Genomic DNA, 25935 nt, shown 5'->3' with positions numbered 1-25935 from the left:
GCCGAGCCAGGTTTTTCCAACACAGTTTGCTCTGAGACAGCCTGTCATTCATCGCTTTCTGCTACTTCCCCTCCTCTCATGCCGTTGGCCTGAGCTGCGAGCATTAACAATCTTCTGAAAATTTGCCTTGCATGCACAGAAGCACCGGTCATGCTTTAATGTTCTATATTTACACACAAGCTGAACATAAAAACAAAAGCGTTTAATATTTCGCCACAGGTCTCTTTCAAGGGTGGGAGCTGAACAGCACGTATTTGCTGCTGTCATTAAGAATTGATGATCCAAAAGAGACAATAACATCTTTGTTGATTTGTTAAATTGGCGTCTGCCATTTTGTATTTAAAATGAATGTTGTAATGACTGATCAAAGGATGTGTGTTTTTTTATTTTGGTTTATAAGCATCTCTAGCTTAGCATTAACTGTCATCCCTGTCTCCTTGACTTGCAGGGCTCGGAGCAAGTGCTTGTGATGGGCTGTCGGACTGCATCTGAAGTACCCTTCCAAAGAATAATAGCTACTCCTGACCTACTCTGAAGAACAATATCTGATTCAATCAATGTCCCCCGGGGGGAATTACTCCTGAGTAATAGGTGGACCCTCAGAAAAGAGCAACACTGGATCATGTGATACTTGACCTTCAAGGAGAGAACTCAGGTACACTCCAGAAGATGTCAAATCTGATCTGAGGCTGCTCTCGAGAGGATCACAAAGCTCCAAATCCAACCATCTTTTCATGTGTTGTTCAGCGTTACTCAAACACCATGGGCCAGCAGTGACGCAGTGTAGTCATCAATGCTGGATCTTCATTTATTGAGGAGTACCAGACATCTCATCATGGATTTGAATGAGATTTTCTTCAACAAAGAGCGGCTGTAAGAAAGACTGGAGTGCGGGGGGGATCGGGCACTGGGAGTTTGGAGGATTAGCTAGTGTGCTGCTAACCCATGGTGGATCCGCTGTGAGCAGGACAAGGGACCCAGCAGTGGAGGATGTCAGCGGAGGCCGAGCTCCAGCCGGGTGTCAAAACCAGCCAGCGAAAGGAGTCCAGGAGGATCAAAGGTACGTGAGATGCTACTTAGCAAACTCTGTTCCATCGCCATAGAAATGCATTAGTACAACTATTCTGTAATGTAGTTGAATGCAAGAAAATATGTCTGATATATATGATGTTGAAGGAAGAGTACTCAAAATATGACTAGAAGAACGTAGGGGAGTCTAGACAAAATGTGAAACTGGCAGCTTTCTCATGTTTGGCAGGCAGCGAACATAACTTAAAACCATGTTTGGATGGAGATAAATAAAGCTGGAATACATGGAGAGAAGCTTCTCTCAGACGAGTTTGCCTAGAAGATCCAGATGTAGTAACATCTATTCCATGTAGCCTCAGGGTATGGTAGCGCCATGATTTAGGTGTCATGGACAGGGTCATTCACACCCTGTCTCTTTGATGAACAGCATAAGTGATGTAACAGGACGAGGCTTTCTCTGAAACTTCACTGGGAGATTGAAATGGGATTGAATTGGCTGAAGGGAGAAAAGAGGAGAAGATAGAGAGGGAGAAAGAATGAGATCCACAGGAAGGGGGGGAGGAGATGAGCAAGCAGGGGATGCTTTTCTCGTTGGTCATGCCTCTCTTCATGCTATTTTTTTTTTTTAAACTAAATTCTCCGTCCATGAATAAAGCCACTCCAGCTAGTCCAGTAAATCTGGTTTCTGCGGGCTGGCTGTAATGAGGCCGTTGGGCCGGGTCCTCTGTGGCCGTTTCACCGGCCCTGTCGGCTTGCTCAGATAAATGGCCAGGCAGAAGGAGGGCCCATTGATTTGAGTTAAGTGGAGGGGGGAGAGCAGAGTGAGGGGGCTATTACACACGTGGCCATGTGGCGAGCTATCAGTGCAGGCTATCAGTGCAGGCTATCAGCCCCTGACTTTATCATGCTAATCACATGTGCTGCAGGGACCATTGTCACAATCAGTAAAGACGCTATTTAGATCCATATAAATGGAAATAGGGCAACATAAATGCAGGCAGACTGTTAGGCAGCACAGCTAGTGGTGTTTGTGAGCGGGCTCAGGACCAGGTGAAGGACACTGCTGAGGATCACGTTGATGACATGTATCTAGACAAAGCACTGTATATATTCATATGGCTGGGAAGCTGCAGTAGAAATTGGTGTGATTTAAGAGAAAAGATTGCTGTTATTTAATATTTTTCATCATGTCAATGATTCCCATAAAGACCAAAATCATGCATACGTAACAGTGTTTCTGACTTATCCTCCTCTGTTTGTAACACTCAAGTCCATTCATCCCTCTGGAAGATTTAAATATATATATATTGTTTTGTTATATATATTTTGAAGGGGTTGCAAATATGACTGCAAATATAAAGTAATTTTTCTTAAGGCTAAATAATTTCTTGAAACAGCAGAGAACTGTAGTTTTTAGCATTTGTTACTCAAACCAGACTAAAAAGTCCAGCGGCATGATGGTATAGATGGGATTTACCTTAAAAATGACACAATGCCAATATTCATCGTTATGAAGGAACATGTACTTCAGTGCAACAGTGCATTTCCTTTTACATTGTTGAACATTTCTTAAAGAAACTACATTTCACAAATACAAGGGCACTCTCCTCAACTAACACTAGCCGAGAAAGCCTGCTTCCCAAAATGATTTAAAGTTAGTAGAAATAGGAAAAGACACATTGCAATTTCACAACCAACAAACCTCACTTTACAGTTTGAGGTAATTGCTATCCATCAACAGCTATCTTCAGTAGATCCAGGGACTGCTCAAATTGCTCTAGAAGTTCCGTTTCCACAGTGAAGCACCAGGGTGTATACTCCCTCCAACTGTACTACTGGCTAGCTGGGACAAATATACAACATGAAAATAATACAACTGTGGAGTTACTGGAATGCATTGCCATCTTCTTTTGGCAGAGGTTAGACACGTCCTCACACCTGCAGCCCATGAGCCAAGCTAACGCCTATTTGACTTTTGCCATAATATCAAGGAGACAAAGCATTACTACGATTAGTAACTGTAATGTTATTACTGAACTTTAAACTATGAACCGTTGCTAAAATATTGAATCACTTCATTTTAATTTGTTACTCAATAATATTTTATTGCCCAATTCAGATTTTTGATATCTACAAAGACGCTTGTTGGCAGGATACGGTAAATGTTGGTTTTGGTCTTTTTATGGGATTTGTTGATAATTAGGAAAATCGAGAATATTTCCAGCCTAATCTTCTACTGCATATGCTGCTTATGTGCCTATTGATTCATAATTTGCTTAAAGAACATATTTCAGGGGGAAATACAACAATTTGTTTGGTACTGGACTCACTATCTTGTGTTTAATTTAAGGAAAGTCATAGCTCTCGCCAATTATTAAAAAAATCATTCACTGCAGCAAACTCTGGCTGTCATGGTAAAGTCAAAGCTCCCCTCCATCCATCAACATGCGTGGCTTTGCTCCATCTCCATAGCAACTGTTGCTCTCCGACTGTAATCTGTGTGCAAAAAAATTCAAAAAGAGAGGCACGGAAAGTGGACAGAGAGACATTGAAAAAGAGGAGGACGGAGATGCCAGCAGACGGACACAGAAAGAGACAGAGGGAGGCAAAAAATATTAAAATTACAAGTCTCTTATACCCAATCTAAGACATTTATTGCAAATGTTGTAAGAGGCAGAACAAATAGAAACCATTTCTCCCTATTCAAACACTATTTCCTACATTTGACCAGATCATTTGCTGGTACGCTTATCAAACTGTTCATCCCACTGCTGCACCGTGAGTGTGATAATAGCATCATTGTGGAGCCCCGTACCTAAAGAAGGATCTCACCAATCACCACTCAGCACACATCAATACCTGCATGTAACTCTGTTGTGATTCAATGGTCTGTCCTCTGCATTGACGATGTGCACAATACCCCTCATTAACTCTGTGGCTGTTTTAACGATCAGTCATTAAACCCCAAAATCTCAATCTCCTGTTTAATGCCAAAGTTGGGTGGAGGAATTTCGACATCGGTGTGGGTTGGACGAGGAAACGGCGGCTGCTGTTAGTGTTTGTATGTGTGTATCTGTGTGTGTCTGCTGAGCCTCATGAAAGTTATTTCGTGCACATGTAGGGAGGCAGATGGCAGGGACAGATTTGCCTTCCTCATACATCACTCTCTCTACTGCTGCTTAAAGTCATCAGACCCCCGCGCTGATAGGACATGCATAGTGTTTTCCTTTTGTAGATAGCATGTAGGTGAACCTATGACTCAGGAGGCATCGCCGCTCATTATAGCTCGGTGCATTGCGTGTGTGGCCTTCTAGCAGACAGGAATATTGACAGGAGGAGACGGATACACACGGTTCAAAGGTTAAGCTGCCTCGATGCCCAGATCCCCAACAAAACGTTCCTTGTTGCCAAGTCCTTATATCTGGAGGGGCACTTCTGACTCTCCATCTGTTGCCATCTGTCTCTTCACTGTCCCCATTCTAACGTGGCAAGGAGGAGGATGCAACACTGTGATCAGAGACAAGCCCTGAAACAGTATGGAACAGGGCTAACAGTAATTGTTCTCTCCATGGTCCTGGTTCAGGGCCTGTCTGTGTCAGGTGGGTGAGAGGTAGCGTTTTATTTAAGGCCCTCTGCTGCCTGGCTGTTAAATCTCAGCTCCATTTTTGAAGTTTTGGCTATTTTATGGCTTTATTAAATCATTTGAAATTGGGGGCACAGGGATATATTGGGGGCAGAAGGGTGTAATAAAGGTCCCATTCTGGATTCTAACCTAGAACACATGCATCTCTGACCACCAGGACTCCCAAGTGGCAGGCATGTTGTCCTATGTGTAGGATACACTTAGACGCTGACTGTGCTTTAGGCAGCCCTCTGTCAGACAAATTATGAACATCAGGCTTATGGGCCATAAATATAGTGAGGCCATTCAACCTTGGGTAATTGTAAATCCAGAAAGCCAGAGGAATATGTGTCACCCCCCTGCACACACACACACACACACACACACACACACCTTCTCCCTCTCTCCTCTCCTTTCTTACAGTAAAAGTAACAACATGAAACAGCATGCCCCGCAGCTCTTTAGTTTTCAAATACAGCGCACTCGCTCGTCTTGATCTGAACCCCGAGCACGTAGCGTTACGAGTTATGCCACTGTGTCAAGACTCTCATTGGTTATGCGAGGCTTACTTTTTTTTAAGGATCTGTGCATAAACCCTCTAAATCTCTCCTGAAGTGTTATTAGGGGGGAAACGGCGAACTGTATGTAAAGAAACAAATGGCACAGAACATCTGGTTAGAGCTCATCCGAGAGAGCTGCATGGAATTGGACCGATCGTGTTTAAAATGCAACTGGAGCAGCATGCATTTTACATTACATTAGTGTATGAGTCAGTAAAATCTGGATGGAATACAAAATGCTGTATGAGTAGGCTCCAGTCACTGTAGGAGGGATGGGTTGAACAAGGTACAGCAGAAATGATTGTAGGAGTCCGCCCTCTGTCCTGCAGTGTTCAAGCAACAGCACATACATATCAATGTATACCGTTTGTCCTTATAGTGAGTTTGTCTTCAAAGTGGGAATGGTAATTTTCTCTACATGGGTTCCGTGTGCTTGCCAGGCTGGTTAATGTTGAAAGGAACACGGTGGCTGTATACAACTCTCATTATCCTCTGGCTTAGAAACAAGTCTGAATTAGAACCAGATTTGACATTCACTTGCTTAGAGACTTTACACCCACACACACACACCACACCCACCACACACACACACACACACACACACACCCTCCCCCCCTTTAGAGAAATGTTCCCTCATGAATTAGTGAGAGGGTATGCATAGCCGACACAAGTGCCTGCATGCGAACTTGGACGTTTTTCCACCATTTGAACAAGCCGCTTAATTTGCATCAAAATTTTCTTGGAAACTACAGAGATGGAATGAGAAATGACATTTTTTTGTTAGGGTAGATGTAGTATGGATGGCGATACTGTGTGTTTCTGTGTGGAATGAGGTCATTTCGGTGTTATACTGTCTTTGAGTGCAGCCCCACAGTCTCTGTTAGGGATATTACACCTTCTTACTCCTCTTCTCTGCACACAGCTTAGCCAGCCACTTAACTTAGCCGTTAACTGATGTACTGTACGGGCTCTTGACCTAGAATTGAATGAGCAGGGGGATTGAACACTGTTAAAGTCTCAAAGGTAAGGGTGACCTTGATTTTGAAATGCGGCTATCTCGCCATGTAAATCCAGCATCCAAGAGGTAAATGGTGTTTTGAGGCTAACAAAACCGGCGCAGGTTATGAGGGGATTGTTTATACGTTGTAGGAGCTCGAGACGGCGCTCGAGGCTCGCACCTTCTTAATCAAAACAACGCGACGGCAGATAGCGCAGAGTCAAAAATTAGAAAGGTGTCTGTGTCAAGGTGGTGTCGCGACAGTCTCAGAGATTGACAGACAGAGTAATCAGCAACAGGGATGAGCGGGAAGAGGGAGGGGGCGACATTATAAAGCCCGAGGCCAGCCACACACACATTCTCAAATGCCTTCCTGTCTGACACCACCATCCCACCCACCAAACATCCGTCACCCAGGGAGGGCCTGGTGGATTATGGGTGAGCGCTGGACCGAGATGATTCCTCTCAATAGCAGCCATTCAAGCTGGTTGTGTCACCACCAATAGCACCCATGGGAACCGTGGGCGTGGGCTAGGCGTAGGAGTGAGCGCCCCCACTCAACCACCTCGTAACCTTCCGACCCGAGCTTTCAATGTGAATGCCCCACAATGCCCTGCAATGGGTTATGGCAGAGTGTTCTCAATGTTCCAGTTGTTTTCTCATTTAGTCCACCAGCTTTATCCGGCTTCATTTTCAATCTCAAGTTCAATTTTCTTTCAATCTTTGCTCACTGCTGCTAATTTGCAATTCATTCTGCATTTCCTATTCTATAAATATTTATACCAGAGCAGCCAACTCGCTCGCTCGCTCTCTCTCTCTCTCTCTCTCTCTCTCTCTCTCTCTCTCTCTCTCTCACACACACACACACACATACACAGTAGGCTCTATACCTCAAGCAGGGCATGATGCTAAAGTTGTAGGATTCAGTTGAGCTCACATCCTTGCTTCCTCTAATCACTTGCTCTCATTTTCTCCTTCTTATTTCCCCATCCTCCCTTTCGCTCTCCCGCTGCAGGTCAGGACCGCAGTGAGGCGGGGCTTATTAAGCGTTTCCGTGGAGATGGCGTGCGCTACAAGGCCAAGCTGATCGGGATTGATGAGGTGACAGCGGCGCGCGGGGACAAGCTGTGCCAGGACTCCATGATGAAGCTGAAGGTGCAGATATCTGTGTGTGTGTGTGTGTGTGTGTGTGTGTGTGTGTGTGTGTGTGTGTGTGTGTTTCTGTGTGTGTGTGTGTGTGTGTGTGTGTGTGTGTGTGTGTGTGTGTGTTTTCTGTGTGTGTGTGTGTGTGTGTGTGTTTGTGTGTGTGTGTGTGTGTGTGTGTGTGTCTGTGTCTGTGTCTGTGTGTGTGTATCTGTTGGGACATCATTGAGCTACTTCACTCATCACCTTCAGATTTGGAAAAGGCATGCTTGGTCATGTCTGTATTGTCGGTTGAATGAGTCATGGGAGCTGTCTTGTCCTGTATATGACTCACTGAAGCTCTGTAAAGACCTGACCAGACGGAACTAATAAAAGTCCAACCATATTATTCGGTAGCCCTTTGTCACGTAGCTACTGTAAGGTTAGGTTTGTATCTTTTTCCAAAATGGTAGCAGCTTTGTGCTTTACTTTCCCTATATAAGGCTGCTGTATTTTTAGCATTGCTCAAAGCTCCCTGTATTTATTCATACAGCTGATTGACCTTGGAGGCAAACTGGCTTCCTATGTTGAGACGCTGACAGCATTACATCACTTGAGTAGTAAATTTTCACTTTTTAGAGTTTGACTGCAACAACACCCCCCCCCTCCCCCCCCCCCCCCATATGTCTGCCTCTTAAATGTGTTATCATGTCAGTCACAGCCTACTATTTTTGCAACAAAGTCCACAATGTTATACTTGTAGCACATATGCAAACTGTGATAATGTGACCCAGATAATCTTTTACCCAGTGTTCTTGACGTAATGTTGCAAGTAAAATGGGTCAAAATAGTCAAATTTAGCACAAGCCTAAATATTATTGATTGTGGATGAGAGGGATGAGTTTTTTTACTTATTTTGAAGTGATTGTGCCAAAATGTAGTGTAGATTCACTAGTTACCACTTTTCTGTTCTCTCACAGAAACAGTTTACCTTGATAACAGATTTTCTTTTTAACAGATGCAGTCAATTTCATCAGTTAAAATGACGACTGAGGCAGATGTAACCTGATTATGTTAACATAAGCTTTATGACGTGGTCTGAAAAAGCACCAGCTGATTTGTTTTGTGTTTTCAGCTTTGTTTTAAAACGAGAATCATGGAAAGGGTACCTAATTATGCACTTGATGGCTACACACAGTGCATCATTCTAAAAGGCTGAAGCTGAAGCCAGATGTCCAGATGTATGCCAAGTATTGCTGTTAATAGAGACTAATGCACACCGCCTCAACATGTGGAGAAATACAAAGCTTAGCAGACCTGGATGCTAAGTTATAATTGGACAATAGCGGTTTGGGGAGGGGTTTAGCTAACGACAATTAAAGTCAATCATCAAGATAAATGACATATTATTCAGAATAGTTTGCTTCCTCTTCTCTAAAGTTTATTCTGTATCCTCTTAAATGCCAGCTATGTTTACTGGCTCCACAGTAGAAAGCAGGAAGTACTTATCACTCTTTGTTGGGGAAAAAAGCAGCACATAAGCATCTTTGCAGTAGGTGGCTTCGGGATAAATCCTCCTCCAATAGGACGTATACGCATGGCTTTTTAAGTGTCTTCTCACACACTCTGCTGAAGCTTAAATGTGTGGGAAGCCCCACTAGAAAGAGGCGGATAGCCGTAAGGCAAAGCCTCTCATCACCAATATCCATTTCAAGTGATATGTCCAATAAAGCAACATTTTCCCCACCCCGTTCTGACATTCCTGCACTGCCCTCCATATGACTCCAGTAGTCACCAGCTACTAGTCAGTTACAGTCAATGGAGCAGTCGATACCGACCTGCTATGATCTGGAGAGGGTATAGAGGAGGGGACGGGGTCTCTATTGAGCTGCCTCACGTTGCCTTGAGGACTAATCCACCAAATGGAGAAGCCGATTGCTGATTGACAACATCCATCGACTCTCCCGCCCTCCCTCCCGCCTCTCTCTCTCACTTACTTCATCTCCTCCTTATCCCTGTTCTTGTTCTGCCCTTTATACCTCTCTCTTTACCCTTTCTGTTTTAATACTCCCTTTGTCCCTTCAGGTGCTCTTTCTCTCCTATACATTTACATTTATTTATGTCAAGATGAATGCACATTTTTCCTTTAACATCTCCCTGCAAGAAGCAGAGCTTTAAAATGATGATTGTGACCTGTTATGGCTTGGGTTTTAAATATTACCGAAACCTTATTAGAAAAAAATCTGAAGTGGAGTGTAGCTGATGTACAGAAGAGGTTGGTCACTCATTAACGTTACTGGGCCTGCAGGTATGTCAGACATATTCAGCACAGAAGGCAGGTCTTTCTTCTCCTCTTATCTCCTCTCCTCTTTCACCCTCTCCTCTTCTCCCGCAGGCTTTGTTCTGCAAAAAAAGACATGTCAAGCACACAGGTCGCGTCAAATTTAACATGGCGGAAATGTTAATTGTTTTCTTTATCAGAGCTGAGAATGTAAGAAAAAAGGGGAGCTACCGAGATCCATGGGAAAAAATGCACTTCAAAGGCTGGATGGGCTGTTTAGTCAGCACACTGTGAAGTTGTCGGCGCAAGTTGGTCGGTCAGCAGCGCGATCCATTCTGTCAGCAAATCTCACCCTATTGTTGTTAGCTAGCACTTGCGTATGTCACGTTGAAGTGCAGTAAACCAACTTCAAGAAAAGGGAGAGAAAAAAGGTGCTTGGGGAAAAAAAAAAAATTGGCCGTAATAATAATAAGACTTAGCTGCACAATGCGACGTGTGAATTCCTCTGAGAGCGAAGCTTCAAGAAACGGCACTTGAAAGAACGTTCTGTATTATCACACCGCATGTAACTCTTGTCACCCTACCTCTGCCTCCCCCATCCCTGAATCTCTCCCCCCCAATCTCCCGCTGTCACACTCACCTGAGTCAGAAGAGAAGAAAGCTCACTGTCTCTCTCGCTGAGCTCATATCCTTTCATCTCCACATGTCGTTTCCTTTAATCTCCTGCAGGGAATGGCTTCCTCGGCACGTTCCAAAGGGGAGCACAAGCAGAGAGTGTTTTTGACGGTCTCTTTCGGCGGGATCAAGATTTACTGTGAAAGATCAGGGGTGAGTAGCATGTCAGCGAGTGGGCCCAGTGGCAGAGCTGCACCGTGAGGCCTCCGCCCAGCTGCTGTCCTGCGAACCTACAGTATAGGACATCCAGAGGGCAGACGCTGGCACGGTTCAGTTCACAGCGGCTGCCAGGGCCGCCATCTTGTTAGCCTGGCTGGCACCGTTGACACATTGGGTCGACTACACTATCTGTGCAGAAGGAATATGATTCACAAGGTTGTGCTGAAATACAATAAAAATGCCATCACTCTTCAAATATCATTGCAAAATAAGCAATAGCATGCTCTCCGCTGGACAGTTGGCCCTTTAGCTCATAAAGATTCAACTTGACAGCCTTCAATTACAGGTCTTCCATTTGATATTTGAGTAAATGGGTTTAGCACCCTAGTAATATTAGTGGTATACTCCAGGACCTACTTAAGATCACTCAGGCCCCGTTCTGCCTGTTAATGATAGCACATTGAGCAATGTTATGGTGACGTTATGAGACGGGCTGTTTCCACCTCCATACTGGCTTCCATCCCTCTGGCGGACTTGGAGGCCTGCTGTTTCATTACAGGATGATCGAGGAACTCGGCTCTCCCCCGTCCTGGGGCGAAGTGTTGGCTAGATAGGCCCACTCTGCTCATCAGCGCTAACCGATAATTAGCACTCAGTTCCACCCCTTAATGATCATTGCCGCTAATGCTAATTACACCACGGCTCCACCTCAGCTGTCATTAGAGCTAAACTGATAATTATGCAACAGCGTTTGTCCCGTGGCTGCCGACCCCACACCCTACCACCAACCGTGGTCTACTCCCCCGAAAAACACCCCATCTTTGATAATATCTCTTTTCAATATGACTGGTGGTGATAGTGGTGTGTCTTTAGCCGCTAATGAAAAAGAACATTAAGCCTCCAGCCACCACCAGCCAGCTCACCAGCTTTTGACAAGCTCATTTGTTGTTTCGGAAATCATGCCCCCTAATGCTTCTCATTTTATTTACTGATTACTGGCAGTAAATAACCCTCCATACTTAATATCCCTCTTGAGTTAGGCGGGCAGCATCAGCAAGCTTTTAGATGGAAATACTTTATGTGAAGCTGACATGATTCTCTGCTGAATCGAGTCGACAAGTCATATTAGTTTTGTATTTTGTACATTAATCTGAGGCGTTACTAGCTACGCTCCCCGTTGAATATCGGCTAATGTTAAAACGAAAGCTCCTCCCCAGTGCTTAAGCTTATCTCTGCTAATAGTGGAGTGACAGCGGAATTACTCCCAGTGTGAATTTATGGGTGCGTATTTATGTTTTGTGAGCTTTTTTGGGGGTGTCTTTTTACTGTCTATTAGCTGTCAAATGTCATAAATGCATCATACAGTAGTTTTTGAAAGTGGGATGGATTTTAGTTTTTCTCAATCATTAAATTTCCCAGCATCTCAAGTCCTGCTGATATCAAAGACGGACTTAAATAAAGAGATGTCAAACAATCTGGCAGAACAGCACACGACAAATATCATGCTACTGGATTACAAGTTCTGTAGTAAGTATAGTATCTATATAGTACTGTGTAGATTAGAACACCCTTTAATCTCTCCTCCCTCTGTGGTGGTTAGTTAAATTTGGCTCAACAATATGCAAAGATGTTTAAAGTGGGTTTGCCCTACTTTTCCTGCCAACACAGTGTATAGTTCTTGTACTTGTAAAACATCATTTAAAAAAACGAATGAAACAAGACATTTTTTTTCATCTTTAAGGGCAGCAAGATTGTGTGAAAATCCTATTTCACCAGGCCCATGTGTTCTTTGCTGTAACACACATCTCTGCCATATAGGTGCTCATGCATCACCACTCAGTCCACGAGATCAGCTACATCGCCAAGGACACCAGGGACCACCGGGCCTTTGGCTACGTCTGCGGGAAAGAGGGCCACCATAAGTTTGTGGCCATCAAGACCGCACAGTCGGTAAGTACTTTTCCACATTACTAGAGATGTCAAAGAGTTATTTTATGCAAGTCCAAGTCAAGTCTCAAGTCTTTCAGGGCAGTTCCAAACCAAGTCAGAAGATCATTGAGGGTCAGGTCTTTTTAAAAATATTTAAAGGCCGACCATGAAATTACACAACCAAATGGAGTGTTTACATAGCTGAGACCAAGTCAATGCTATGCATATAGTAGGCCTAACAATTAAATATTTAAGCTGTTTGGCTGTGCAAGACCCTTATTGCACTCTCAAAAACACTTTGATTAAAATTGGAGACGTCCATGTTTTTGCATTCAAGTCTCAAATCAAGTCTTTAGGCAGTCCTAATTAATTAATCTTAAGTCCTCATTTCTGTCAAGTTTGACTCATGTCTTAGTATCAGGCCTACAGATGTGCAATCTTTTGTTTAATCATAAATCTTCAGCTGCAGCTCAGGAGCTCCAGTGCAGGATTGTGAAAAACACACATAGTGGTGTAATTGGAGATTTCTGTGATGTGTACTGTAGGTCAGTTCACTAACATGTAAAAGGGAATTCTTTCATTTGTTTTTCTGAAGATGGAAAACTGTTTTATGTTCATTTTAACACCACCTTGTTGTTTATTCTAAGAAACTTCTAAAATGCACACCTCGATTGCTGGTTTGTACTACATTATTTTCAGGTCAGGTATATTTACAAGACACCAGTTGACCAGAAAGATACAAAATAAACAAGTAGATATTCATCTTGTCTTAACTTCTGAGTTCTTTGATTGAGCATTAATTGTGAATTGCTCCCCACTCTCTGCTGAGCTTCTTTCCTTGTGACAAGGCCAGAATCAAACATCTTCATATTCTGCATTCACAATTTATTTTACGCAATGTTGGCTGACTAAAATATCAAAAAGAATATTTGAATAAATACATAATAAAATAAAAAACAATTCATAAAGGTCACTCCACATAATGAAACATATTAATTACATTGTTGAGGGTAACACATTAAATCAAGTCTTAGTAACCTCAGAATTCTGTTTAATATTGTTTTCTAACGTTACTCCTGAAGATTTTAAGATCATTTTCCAAAAATATGAATATTTTTTTCTGACATTGCTGACAACGCTGCCCTTCATCTCACTGTCCACTGCTTTCCTTATATCTCTTTTTTTATGTCCATTTCCTCTCTTGTCTTACTTCCCGCTCCTTAATTTTCCACATTCTCTTCTTCCTCTTCCTTCTCTCATGCAGGCGGAGCCTCTCATTATTGACCTGCGCGACCTCTTCACGCTCATCTACGACATTAAACAGCGGGAGGAGATGGAGAAGAAGGCCCAGAAGGACAAACAGTGTGAGCAGGCCGTCTACCAGGTAGGACGGCACATTTCTGCTTTTTTCGCTTAGTTTCGTTTCCCATTCGGAGGCGAGATCACACGTAATGTAATTCAGCCAGCAATTCATTCACAACAGAAATCTTAACACTCTCAAGCTTCTACTGAAGCGTGTTTGTCTGCACCATTGGTTTATATGTTGAATATCTAGGTATAATGGAAATGCAACAGGTTTAGATGCTTTTTCTTATTGGAGTCAGGTATGTGTGACAGGAAATGTACGCGTTGTGTGTGTTCGATGTACCAAATCACTGTTTCATTAAAACACACCGTGAGTGTGTAATTATGGTTACTGGAAGGAAAAGACGGACTGAGATGAATGTATTTTTTTTGCGTAGTTTTCTGTCCTTCCATTTACTTTCTAATCAGACTCTAAATTGGGCTGCACTGTCTTACTGATGAAAAACAAAATGTGTCATCTGCCTTCTGTCCCACCAACGCACAGACCATCCTGGAGGACGAAGTGGACGATCCAGTTTACCAGGTAGGTCCGTAGGCACACAGAGCAGGAACCAAACACTGCTGATGTCGATGCTTTTCTAGCTTCACTGGTGCTGTTTTCACTCTTAAAGATTGGAATAAAAAGAAAAAAACAATTAATCATTAATTTAAATATCTCCTCCAGTCACTGCTCTGCTTGAATTAATGATTCATGATATTCCACCATTCGAGTAATACACAGTAGACCATCCTAGTGGACAGTTTTGTTCAACCATCCAACTCCCATTTGCCAGTGCAGTGTTGTAAAACCATATTTTTTAAGTTGATCTGTGTCAATGTTCTGATTTTTTCCAAAGACATGCCCCCCTGACTGGTTGTTACCCCCTCCCTCCTTTCTGCCCTGTGCATTTATTTGGCTGAACATGATTTTTTTTTTCTCTGTGTTTGCTCACACTGAATACAGACAACACTAACTCTTACTCTGAATGCTATGTTCAGTGGTACGTCCAACCACCTCTCAGATCACCTCTGTTCTTTGCTCTTAAAGTGTGTTTTGCATAAAGTCATTCCATTTGCAGCTGCCGATTATGTTGATGTTGGTTGACAAAACTCCAGACTGTGGCCAGAATCTTGAAGAAGTACTTTGACATTTTGGGAAATACACTTGTTCTTGACACTTTCTTGCCGATAATATCAATACCACTCTTGTGTCTGCGCAGTGAATTTGTAGCTGGAGCCAGCAACCAATTAGCCTAGTTTAGCATAAAGACTGGAAACAGGGGGAAACCGTTAGCTTTGCTTGTCCAAAGGTAACACAATCCACCTGCCAGCACCTTATTAGAGATGCAGTGTTAACTTTGGCACTTTTTTATTTAGTTTTGGACTTTTGACTGATTTTTTTAAATGGGTCCAATTTGAGTCATTATTTGTTATTTTCATAACAAAATTCTAGTCAAATTTTTATCATGTTTTATAAAAAAAAAAGCATTTTCAGCATTTGTTACAGCTGTGGCCATCTTTGCTGTGTATTGTTACCATGGTAACAGGGGTTGTTCTCATCCGTCCCGAGGTTAGTGGTAAAGGCACTGTGTGCACACATACAGTGTCCAGGTTACTCTGCTCTGTTACTGCTGAGCAGAGTTACACAACATCATGACTCTCCTCGGTAAATCTAGTTGTCATATTCAAACTCTGGCTGTTTGAACAGAACCACTCACTCTCTGTCGTTCCTCCTCACCTAGCATTAGCTTTAGCTTCTGTTCTCTTCACTGATGATCATTCAGAAGATGATTAACTCACTTTGTCATTAAAGTTCTGTTCGTTTTCTGGTTTAAGATTAAGAAGAGAAGCTAAAAGTTTGGTTAACATAGCGTTATTTCTTTAGATGGTTGACTACGACAATAATGCTACAATTTACTCATTCCTTTTAACATTACAGACTGAAATTAATTTTCACATTACATCCACAGCCCCTTATGATGTTACATTAAAATACCTTTTTATAATTGTCTATCCAAACGTTTATGTTGCAGCTTCTTGTCTAATTCTGAGTGGATTGTAGAATAATTTAGTCCATAAATCTGTGTCTTCTGAGAACTGGTTATGTCAGATAGCAGTTCTGACAGAGACATAACGTTATTGAAACAAAGCGGTTCTTACTGATGGAAGTGTAACTGGTCAAACAGCTCAACTTCTGAACAACAGATGGTTTTGGTCGACTAGGACGGTGTGAGATGAATGCAGGTTGTTTAATAAGACTTTGCGTTATTAAATTAATTAGGTCATTTGTCAGTTTTATTTAGTTTAAGTCTTGTTTATGTCAAGAAATGGTGAACAAATTTTATTACAATCGGACAGAGCCAGGCTAGCTGTTTCCCTGTTTACAGTCCTAATGCTAAACTAAGCTAAGCAGCTGCTGGCTCCAGCTACATATTTACCATACAGATATGACAAAGGGAGATTATCTTCTCATTTTACCCGCAAGAAAGTGAATACACGTATTTCCAAAAATGTCGACCTATTCTTTCTAATTGAGATCCATAAAGGCATTTATTAAAATCAATCTTAAAAGGAGATACTGATTTATGGATCTCAAGCGAATAATCTGACGTCTGGGTCTATTTCCTCTGAAAGAGGTGGAGCATCATATTGCTGATGTTGAAAGGAGATCTCCAGCTAAGACCTCCACATTGCCTTAAACTACTGCCTGACCTATTATACTTGTGCTCTTTCCTCTTCCCACCTCAATCTTTTTTTTCTTTCTCTCAACATCTCCCCCATTCCTCTTTCCCATGCCCCATTTATTTTTTTTACACCCTTCATGTTCGTGATCTCATTTCACTCCCCACTCCACGCCATCCTCGCTCCCCTGTGCTTTCATTTATTCTCGTCATGATTCACTCCCTCGTTGTATCTCTCTGTTTTATATGCCAACCTTTCTCTCTGTGTTCACATCTCATTATTCTCTGCACCTCTACGCCTTGCCCACTACTTCTGTTCTGTAGTACATAGTGTTTGAGGCTGGACACGAACCGCTCCGTGGCCCCCAGTCAGAGGAGAGCGTTTATCAGGTACAAAGACAAGCATTGCCCCCTTTTCTTCTCCCTCTTCATACCCTGTGATAGATTATAATAATAGTAAAAGTACTAACAACATGACTTCATGACACCTTTCAAGATTCATGTAAGAAGTTACAAAGTGTTTTTTTGGAGAAGGGCTTTTCTGGGGATTCAAAGATATTTCAAACCAAGGGTCTCTGTTTTAACTTGGCTGAAGATAAAACGCCTTGTAGGAAAGAACTAAAAGAAGATGTGAGTTCTATTAAGAGGTTCAAGTTAAAGTTATAATCCGTAAGATTTTAATCCCTTATTCCCTGCTATAACTAAAACTGATCCCCTGTCGAAAAATGGGAAAATTAGCATGTCTTTTTCTGTAACACCAACGCTAAGAGCGATGACAAATACTTTGCGTTTCCCGTGGCTCCTTCACAATAAAAGCCAGCCCTGTTTCGCCAGTTGCACGCTTTTATTTGAAGCAGCTGCAGTAAAATGTATACAGCTCTGATACAGTGCAATGAGAGAGCACACACGAAACAATTAGGCTAACAATGAGATCAAATTAGACTTGATTACATGCATGCATTGGTTCCTCCGTTAATCCAGCATGGGAATGTCAGACTCCCCACTACCAATGAAAACTGCCATATAGAGAGGTAATTACAGTATGCAAAGAATTATAATGAAAACTGTTGAAACATGACATCTGTTTTGATTTCATGAAAAACTGTAGGATTATTACTTTAAAGATTAAAGTAAAAAAGCAGCAGCTTTATGTTTAATATTATGCCTCCAACAACAGCAGAAGAGTCAAGGTCAGCTGTTCTCCCAACACCTGCATACCAGGCTCCTTTTATATATCCAACACTTTGACCTTTTGGCTTTAGACCATTTGAAGGACCAGCTAGGACTCTAGGGACCTGTCGTTTGGTTTAATCCTACCCCCCCTCCCTTTCTCTCCCGCCTCCTCCTCTTCCTCCTCCTCCTCCTCCTCTTTATGCCTCTCTGTATCTTGCGTTCCTCTGAAGATGAAAGATGCAGAGAGAGAGATTAATCACTTGCGATGCCATTTGATCTCCGAATGAAACAAGATCAATAGACTTGGGGAAAACGTACGGGAGAGTTAACCAGTCGAGGGAGCGATGGGGGAGACAGGCAGCGAGGTTAAGAGCAACAGATAGTTTAAATAAATGTGAGAGAAATATACAAAGGAGGCCAGAGCCGAGGCATTTTCGTATTGTCAGATGAACCAGTTGAGACGTACTGTTGCAGAATAACAATAGGCTTTCCTAATACTCACAGAACCAGCACGCACTTTCGTCGAGCGTTGTTTGCAATCAATATTGATTTAAGTAGAATTGATTCAACAAAACAGCTGTAAAATTTGCATAATCCCATTGCCCTAACAGATAAAATAGCATCTTTAAAAAATGACTAAATAGAGAATTGATGCAGAAAGCTTTTTCATTTTCTATTCACATGTTTCAGTTCTTGTAAGCTCCTGTTTTTTTAACAACCCAGCCTGTTAAACATAAAACATAAAAGGGTGTTGCTCTGTTACTTACGTTTGAATCGACCTCCAATCCAATGCAGGTCCCAACCAGTCAGCAGAAGGAAGGGATCTATGATGTCCCAAAACGCCATTTCATGACTGTAGGTGTTTTTATTTTTTTTTATCATTTGTTTCTTTACTCTTGCAAACCTCTCTTTAACATCCTCTTGAAGGAAGTGCCTTTAGCCCCCTTTGACAGTCTCCATCCGTATTATTTTGCTCTACTGTATTTAATAGTTGTAGTTATGAATAACAGCCTACAGGCTCTAAAATGGATTTCCTAAACCCAGAACGACTCAGACAGGGGTCTATGTCTGCATCCGCTTTCTGTTATGATGAAACAAAGCTACATTGGTCATGCCTAGTGCTTGAAGAGATAAGACTAATTGATTGGTCAACCAAAGTCTGACATGTCAGCAATTTCACAGGACATTAGAGAGGCAGGCTTCGTATCCAAAATCCAATCTTGTGCAAAATCTGACGCATGTCGTGGACAGATGGAGACGAAATCGGCTCGGAGTCTGTTTGCCCGTCCCATCTGAGTGGTACGGCGGACTGACTAGATAAATAAAGGGGTGGCTGTTCCATCCTTCTCAGAGGATGAGGACGAGAGGTTTGTAGGTGGGGTTTTGGGCTGAGCTGCATGCAGTTTACTCGCAGCTACATACAGACAAGGCCATAAAAGCTGGACCCTTAATGAATAACAATGTACTTGGCTCAGAAAACAGCCCAAAAAAGCATTTCTGATTCCGCTCCCTTTTCATCAAACTGAAAATATATTTCACCTCATCCTGGTAGGTTTTATGAGTTCTTCACCACCATGCAGTGACCACTCTGTTACATCTCTCAAATCGCCTTTAAAAAAACATTCATTCAAGCCTATTGCGCCAAAACATTCACCCGGAGACAATTTCCACGCAACTTTTGAAAACAGCCCTAGCAAAGTGCTTCTCTGCTCTCCGCTGTTTGTGTGCTTGTTGCTCAGCATATCAAACAGATAAACTGTCCCGGCCCCCTCGCTATCTCACCCAAACAGCCCATGCCAGTATAAGTAGCAGCGCTTCCATATCTCTAAGTGTTACTGCTTGTCTGTTCATTCAGTTGGAGCTTTTTTTGAGAGCCCTGAGCTCCCCTGATGTGTGTCAGTGCCTGCAGGGAGAGACCTCTGTGTACAATGTTTACCTTTTTTCCAAATTCAGACTCATTCTGTGACCCTCAATGGTTCCAAAATGCCGTGCAAACTGCAATCCGCCATGTCCCGGCTTATTCAAGGAGGACATAACACCCTGTTAGCAGCAACACTGATTGCTGTGATTCCTCCTTTTTCTTTTTTTCTTTTTTTCATGTGTGTGTTTGTACATGTATGTGTTTATTTATAGCATGCAAATCCTGTGTGTTCTGTGTGTTTTTGTGCTTTTTCACGGTGATTCCTTGTCTGCTTGTGCATGGCCCCAGAGACATTTCATGCAACTTAGTCATTCCATAGTGTCTTTCATAGCCGCGTCCCCCCTCTTCTTTAAGTAGTTTCAGTAGAGGACTAGAGCAGGGGTCACGTCTGCCTATAGGGTGAGGTGGCCTCATTGTCTCGGTTGGGTGGTTCATGAAGCTTCTTCCTTTCATATATTTGATGAAATAAATACGCTCCTCTGTGTATGTATCTTCTCTCGGAGTCGAATCAGCATGATAAAGCGGCCCAGGAACTCACAGGGGCCCCTCCTGATTGGCAGACATAAAAATATCTAATCAGAGTCTGTTTTATAGGACTGAATAGCCTTTTACCCACTCAATTATAGCGAGCCATGAAAGATTCATTTTAGATCCATTTTCTGATAATGAAACGAGGGGATAGTTGTTTCTTGCCATCCACAGCACAAACTGCCTTTATGAATAGATTTCACTCCCCACACCTACCCACCCATACTCTCTATCTGGAGATGAATACAAGGTTTCATGAGTGTGCAAATCTCATTGTCGTGATGTATCACTGGATTTTTGTCTCTCTTTCTCCCTAACCCCCTTGGTACAACTCGCAGAACATCAACCACTTTGATCTTTTTGGCGACATGTCCACTCCTCCCTCGGTGAGTACTACAACACAAAACCGAACCCCGATTAACTTTGTGTAATTGGTACAAGTTGATAGAAGTGCAGGGTGAAATTACATTATTTTATCTCTAGTGTTAAGTCATTGTATTAGGACAGTCGCAGAGATCTAAATTACCTGAATATCCGACAGTACTGCAGATTAAAGTAATATGTGCAGCCAGGGTGACTTTTAGGTGACTTTGGTAGTAGTGACATCTGTGTGTGTGTGTGTGTGTGTGTGTGTGTGTGTGTGTGTGTGTGTGTGTGTGTGTGTGTGTGTGTGTGTGTGTTTTTGTGTGTGTGTGTGTTGTGTGTGTGTGTGTGTGTGTGTGTTTTTGTGTGTGTGCTTTGCCTACCAGATGCCCCCATCCCCCGCCAACACACTGGACCCTAGCAGGAGCAGCCGACAGCAGCAACACGCTGCTGAGTTGTACGCCCCCTTCAGCCCCACCTCCGTGCCGTCAGGTAGCTACCCGCACTGAAACTGCATTTTATCCCAAAATATGAAACATAAAAGAAAATAAAGTGCTGGTGGGGATGTCTTTCTTTGATGTGCAGTTTGTGAAAAGCCTTGCCATGATTGACTGTACCACAGAGATACTGTAAAGCGATGTTTCAGATAATGGTGATTTTGCGTATTTTAGCGAAACCATTGACGTTGTGGTTTTCCAAGAACATTCAAAAATGTCCCACCATCATTTAGAAAGAGCAGCCTATTGAAGGGCAACCTTTTTAAGGCAGGAAACAACTATTCACATAATTATTTTGAAGATGTGCATGTCCAAGATAACACAGATTATGAAGGCAATGCTATTTGGCAGCAGACTCTTAAATCTCAGATTTTTGATGTTGTAGATGTTGTCCTGAAACATTCCAACAAGGAAGTATTTTCAATCAAATGCAACAGTAACCGAAAAAGTGTGTCATTGATTACTGATCTCAAACAAGTTACTGCAGGTTTGTTAGCGTATAAAATAATAAAAATAATAATAGTTATTGCTATAATTATTATCATTATTTCTGATTCCTTTTCCAGCTTTATTATCCTTTAATCATTCTTTCTCCTCCTCTTTGTTTTTGCTCCAGGTTATATGACCATGGGTCCGGTGCAGGCCGCCCAGTGGGCCCAGCAGCCGTTTCCTGCCCAGGGTCAGACTCTGGCCTTCCCCGTACAGGGGCCCCTCCAGGTGGCTCAGGTCCTACCCGGTGGTCAGCCAGTCATCTGGAGCCAGGCCAACATTTTCCCAGCCACTCAGCAGCAGTGGGCGGCCATGGCAGCCTACATGCCTGCCCAGACCGTGGGCGTGGGAGGGCACGCCATACCAGCTGCCATGCTCCAAGGCCTGGTACCCATCACCACCATGTGCCCCCAAGCCTGCGACATGTCGGCCCCCTCCTCTGCCATCACCAGCCCCCAGCACACGGCCGACCCAGCTCTGCTTCAGAGGCAGCTGAGCCTGGGGAAGGAGGGCCTCGGCCTTGACTCAGACGCAGGCGAGGGCCCCTCTACATCAGGAGCCGGAGCAGCAGGTGTGGGATCTGGCGTTGCGTCTGCAGGGGTGAGCAGGTGTGGGACCCCAGGCCTCATGAGTGTACCTGACACACTGGTCTGCAGTCAGCTGCTGCCACCTTCAGCTGCTGCGACACAGGAAGAGGAAGGAAGCTGTAGTGACCTTGATCTCTCTAGGATGACCTTGAGCCCGGGGACATCCACATCACCGTCTACTGAATCACGTAAGTGTTCCTAAGTGTTGTCTTCCTACATGATTACATCTTTCTAAACCTCCATCCGTATCCCTTTATTAGAAAAGCATTTCAAAAAGCATTCAGCCTTTCTAAATGGATGTACCTATGGATGGCAGTATCACAGACTGGTCTATTTTCAGATCCATTGCCATTAGAATTTGTACCGGCATTCATTGTTCCCAGTCGATGTATCCCCCTGACATTTCCTCTAGCGCCACAATGATGTTAACATTTGTGGTTTTGAGTGAGATTTCTCCAAAAGTATTAGATGGATTGCTATGAAATACAATACAAAGTAGTAGTGAATGGAAGAAACCTCAGCAGGAGCAACTGAGGAGAGATCTCTCTCCCAGAGCGGAAAAACTGCAATAGATTAGTAAAATAACACTAAGGACAATCAAAATGAAACATGAAAACATGTAGGAAGAATAAAGATCTGCGAGCAACTGCAGGTGTTGCAAAACAGAACTGAGTCACACAACCACCTCTCAACCATTGAGACCCCGAAAGAGGACGGACTACACAAACACACAAGGCAAAGCTCAAGAACACCATTCACACAGGGAGAGAGAGACAAGGACAACATGCACACAAGGGAGGAATAGACATGAGGAGAGGCTAAATCTACGAAAACCCAGATCCAAACATCTGCAAAGAGGCACCAACAGCGACAGCTTGGAGGCTTATGTGCTTTGTGGGCCAACAAACAAACAAACAGAGGGTTAGAGAGATGCAGTGGTTTTCAGAAAGTTGACCATATTCAGGATATATATATATAATTATATATATTATAGGTACTATGCTTTATAGATCAATTGATTTATATGGTAACAGCTAGAAGGCCTGAAGTAATCGAAGAATAAGCAATAAGAATAAGCCAATAACTGAAAAGATGTGTTTTACGTTTGGATTTAAAGGCCACAACAGAGTCAGACTGTCTGATGTCCATATGAATTCAGGGGGTGTGATAGGAAAAGGCCCTGCAGCCTGCTGACTGTATTTTAAACTTTGGGAACAGAAAGAAGCTCTGTATTGTGAGAGGGGAGAGCACGGGATGGAATATAAGGTTTAAGGAGATCAGACAGGTGTGAAGGTTGGCGTGCATGTTAATAAAGTTGTGCTTTGCTTGATAATGTGCAGAATACAGAAAGTCAGATATTTTAGAAAAAAAAGTCAAAGGGATGACATGCAGTAAAGGTCATGATCTGGATTTGAATCCACTGCTTCTCAGTAAGGTTATGCACGTTACCAGCTTGATGCTAAATCGTATTCAGAGAGCAGACTAGCATTAAACACTCAGTCAACAAAGTAGATATCCCATAATATGTCCTTTTTCTTATTTCCTCTCTCCGCAGCGTCCACTCCAGCCCCTCAGCAGAGCTCGTCTTCAGACTGCCCCCCTTCCCAGGCCAGTGACCCCCCCACAGATCACTCCCCTGTAGACCCAGACGGTAACTGCATCAACGCCAAGGAGGAGCAATCGGTGAGCTCCGCCCCCCTGGGTCGACAAGATTCATGGATTGGTGTTAAAAACTGACTGACACGATGCTATTATCTATTATTGTCATATGGATGATCTGTTTTCAAGTACATCGCCTGTAATCACACACAGTAGATGTCACGTGATTAATATGACAAAATGGGATTGATTTTACCCTTTTTTTTAAAGAAAAATGTCAAGCCAATTACACATGAAAGATCAAAGATGATTTAAGTGTCTTGATTAGATCATATATAATAAGGTAAAATGATGGGTCAAAGTAATTATCCTAAATGTTTCACTGATGTTTTTCTGGAAAATGTGAGAGAAAAAAAGATGCACTTTTTCAGATCCCCTCAAGCTTATGAGGAAAACTGATTCTGCCAGAGCATGTCACCTGCAAAATATACATTTTTACAGCTTTATCCCTTTCGTTCTCTCAGGGCTCTGGTGTTGCAAGGTCGATATCTCCGGTGCCATGTGGAGCTCCTGATCCTTCGCAGGATCAGACCTGTCCACAGGAAGACAGCTAGAGAAGCACGAAAACCTAGTATGTATTACACCGTCCCCTCCTCTCTTATTTGTCCTTGTTTTATATATCAACTACCTTCACATTGCGGCATTTCATGCATTTTTCTCCACGTCTCTTTTCATCTCAAATGTTCAATGACAACCCCACCCCGCCTGAATTCTTTCATAACCCGGCTCTGTTTTACTTTATTCGCTCTATGTTCCCATTTTTCTCATCTCCCCTCGCCGATGAATGGTTTATTGCCACTTGGGAAAGAGCCTTGGTTTAGTTCAATGTTCCTGTCATTACTCCTCTCTGTATCAACCAAACGAATGACAAGGAAGGCACAAAGTTGCCACCTGGTGGTTCAGATTTGTAACTGCAGAAATGCAGCTTCACGATTTGATCAATTGATTTGTCTTTTTTTAGGGGATGGAAGCTCTCAAGGCCAAGACAGAAGAAGCTCACGAGAAAGAGAAGAAGAGAAGGATGAGTGACTGTGAACAGCAGCACCTCTCACAGCTGGATTACGCAGATTTGTTCTGTTTTTTCAACCTTTAAAGGATATTTTGGCAGTTCTGTAATAAGCTGGCTGTCCTCGGATCTGCTTTCCTCCAGAGGCCACATACTCTAATGTACTCCTCAGCATGACAACCAGACTTTGGCTTTATCGTCCAATGAAATAACCTTTCAACCAGGAAGTGACCTTTAATCTTTGACCGAAACCTACGGCAGGAGGCGACACCACCCTCCTGTAACGGATTAATGAGTTTATACCTGTGAGGATGCATTAAACCGGCCATGGTGACACTGATGATGCTAATTATTCTTTTTTGGAGCCTTTTAAGAGGAGCAGCGTCCTACTGTATGTGGTTGACATTTGCTTGTCAACCGCCACCAGCAAAGACTGTGCTCAGCAGATGGATTTGCCAAATGTTCTCATAGTGTTGCTCCGCCGACTCGTCCATTTGCATGAACAGACTAAATGTGGATTCAGCGGACTCAACTGTGAGCCAGACTGTTCTGTGCAGCTTCCTTCTAGACCTGAAACAAACAAAAAAAAAAAGATTTGAATTCCCTTTCTTATTTTATAAGCTGTGAATTCTTAGTTATCGAAATGACTTTGAGGCATCTATGTGGAGACTTTGCAAACATCTATTTTGTAAATAAGAATCCGCCCAGCCCCCTATACCTGAGCCTCTGTGCCATAAGATAGCTCTCTGCCTCTTGGATGCCAACTACCTGTGTTTCTCTCAAGCAATGCCCTACCAGCACCTCCATTTTTTGACGTCTGGATGTTTGTTTCGCTTTTGCAGCCATTCATTTTTTTTTATTATGAAACATATCTTTGTTTCTGTTCGGTTGTTGAGATATGAACTGTGAATCTGTGTTACATGGTCATTCAAAATAAAGCCTGCTGTAACCGTCTCACTCATTTGAGCTTGAAAGAAATGAAGGGGTTGAAAGATGGCAAAAAATCCTACTACTCCTTCAAGGTTTCAGGTTTTTTTATTTAGTAAATAGGAGGCAGATTTTCCTGCATCTCTATGTTTTTAGATATTCTACATTTCCAGCTGAGGTCGCATTGTTTACAATTTGCCTCTTTGAATCATATCTCTGTTTTGTTTCTTCAATAAATAAGCAGATTAAACCCACACTGGCTTAATCACCATGAGCTCGGAGACAGTAGAGTGCATTATGCCTTATCAGGTTTATTTTTGTCGTCCAGTCACTGTTCTTGTCAGGTCATTTGTATACAGTAAACAGATCATTGTTGTAACAAAGCA

The 25935-nt window shown here is 42.8% G+C and overlaps 1 protein-coding gene across 1 annotated transcript; it reads left to right on the top strand.

Annotated features, from left to right (window-relative positions):
- The first annotated feature begins 990 nt into the window (after window positions 1–990).
- dab1b (DAB adaptor protein 1b) lies at window positions 991–24170 on the top strand. The gene is made up of 13 exons (XM_054596542.1): window positions 991–1060; window positions 7224–7363; window positions 10341–10439; window positions 12264–12395; window positions 13639–13758; window positions 14224–14262; window positions 16724–16789; window positions 18368–18427; window positions 20360–20407; window positions 20771–20876; window positions 21498–22145; window positions 23513–23640; window positions 24081–24170. Exons 1-13 carry the CDS (start codon window positions 991–993, stop codon window positions 24168–24170), a joined length of 1746 nt encoding a protein of 581 aa, XP_054452517.1.
- Window positions 24171–25935: the final 1765 nt, after the last annotated feature.

Source organism: Anoplopoma fimbria, chromosome 3 (assembly GCF_027596085.1).
Source record: "Anoplopoma fimbria isolate UVic2021 breed Golden Eagle Sablefish chromosome 3, Afim_UVic_2022, whole genome shotgun sequence".
Classification (NCBI taxonomy): domain Eukaryota; kingdom Metazoa; phylum Chordata; class Actinopteri; order Perciformes; family Anoplopomatidae; genus Anoplopoma; species Anoplopoma fimbria.
This window is presented reverse-complemented; position numbering and strand designations above follow the sequence as displayed.

Excerpts from the sequence above, each read along its gene's own strand:
- dab1b (XM_054596542.1), top strand. The coding sequence starts at position 991 with ATGTCAGCGGAGGCCGAGCTCCAGCCGGGTGTCAAAACCAGCCAGCGA. Across the intron at positions 12,396-13,638 it reads CCATCAAGACCGCACAGTCG|GCGGAGCCTCTCATTATTGA; the intron begins GTAAGTACTTTT and ends TCTCTCATGCAG. Across the intron at positions 13,759-14,223 it reads GTGAGCAGGCCGTCTACCAG|ACCATCCTGGAGGACGAAGT; the intron begins GTAGGACGGCAC and ends ACCAACGCACAG.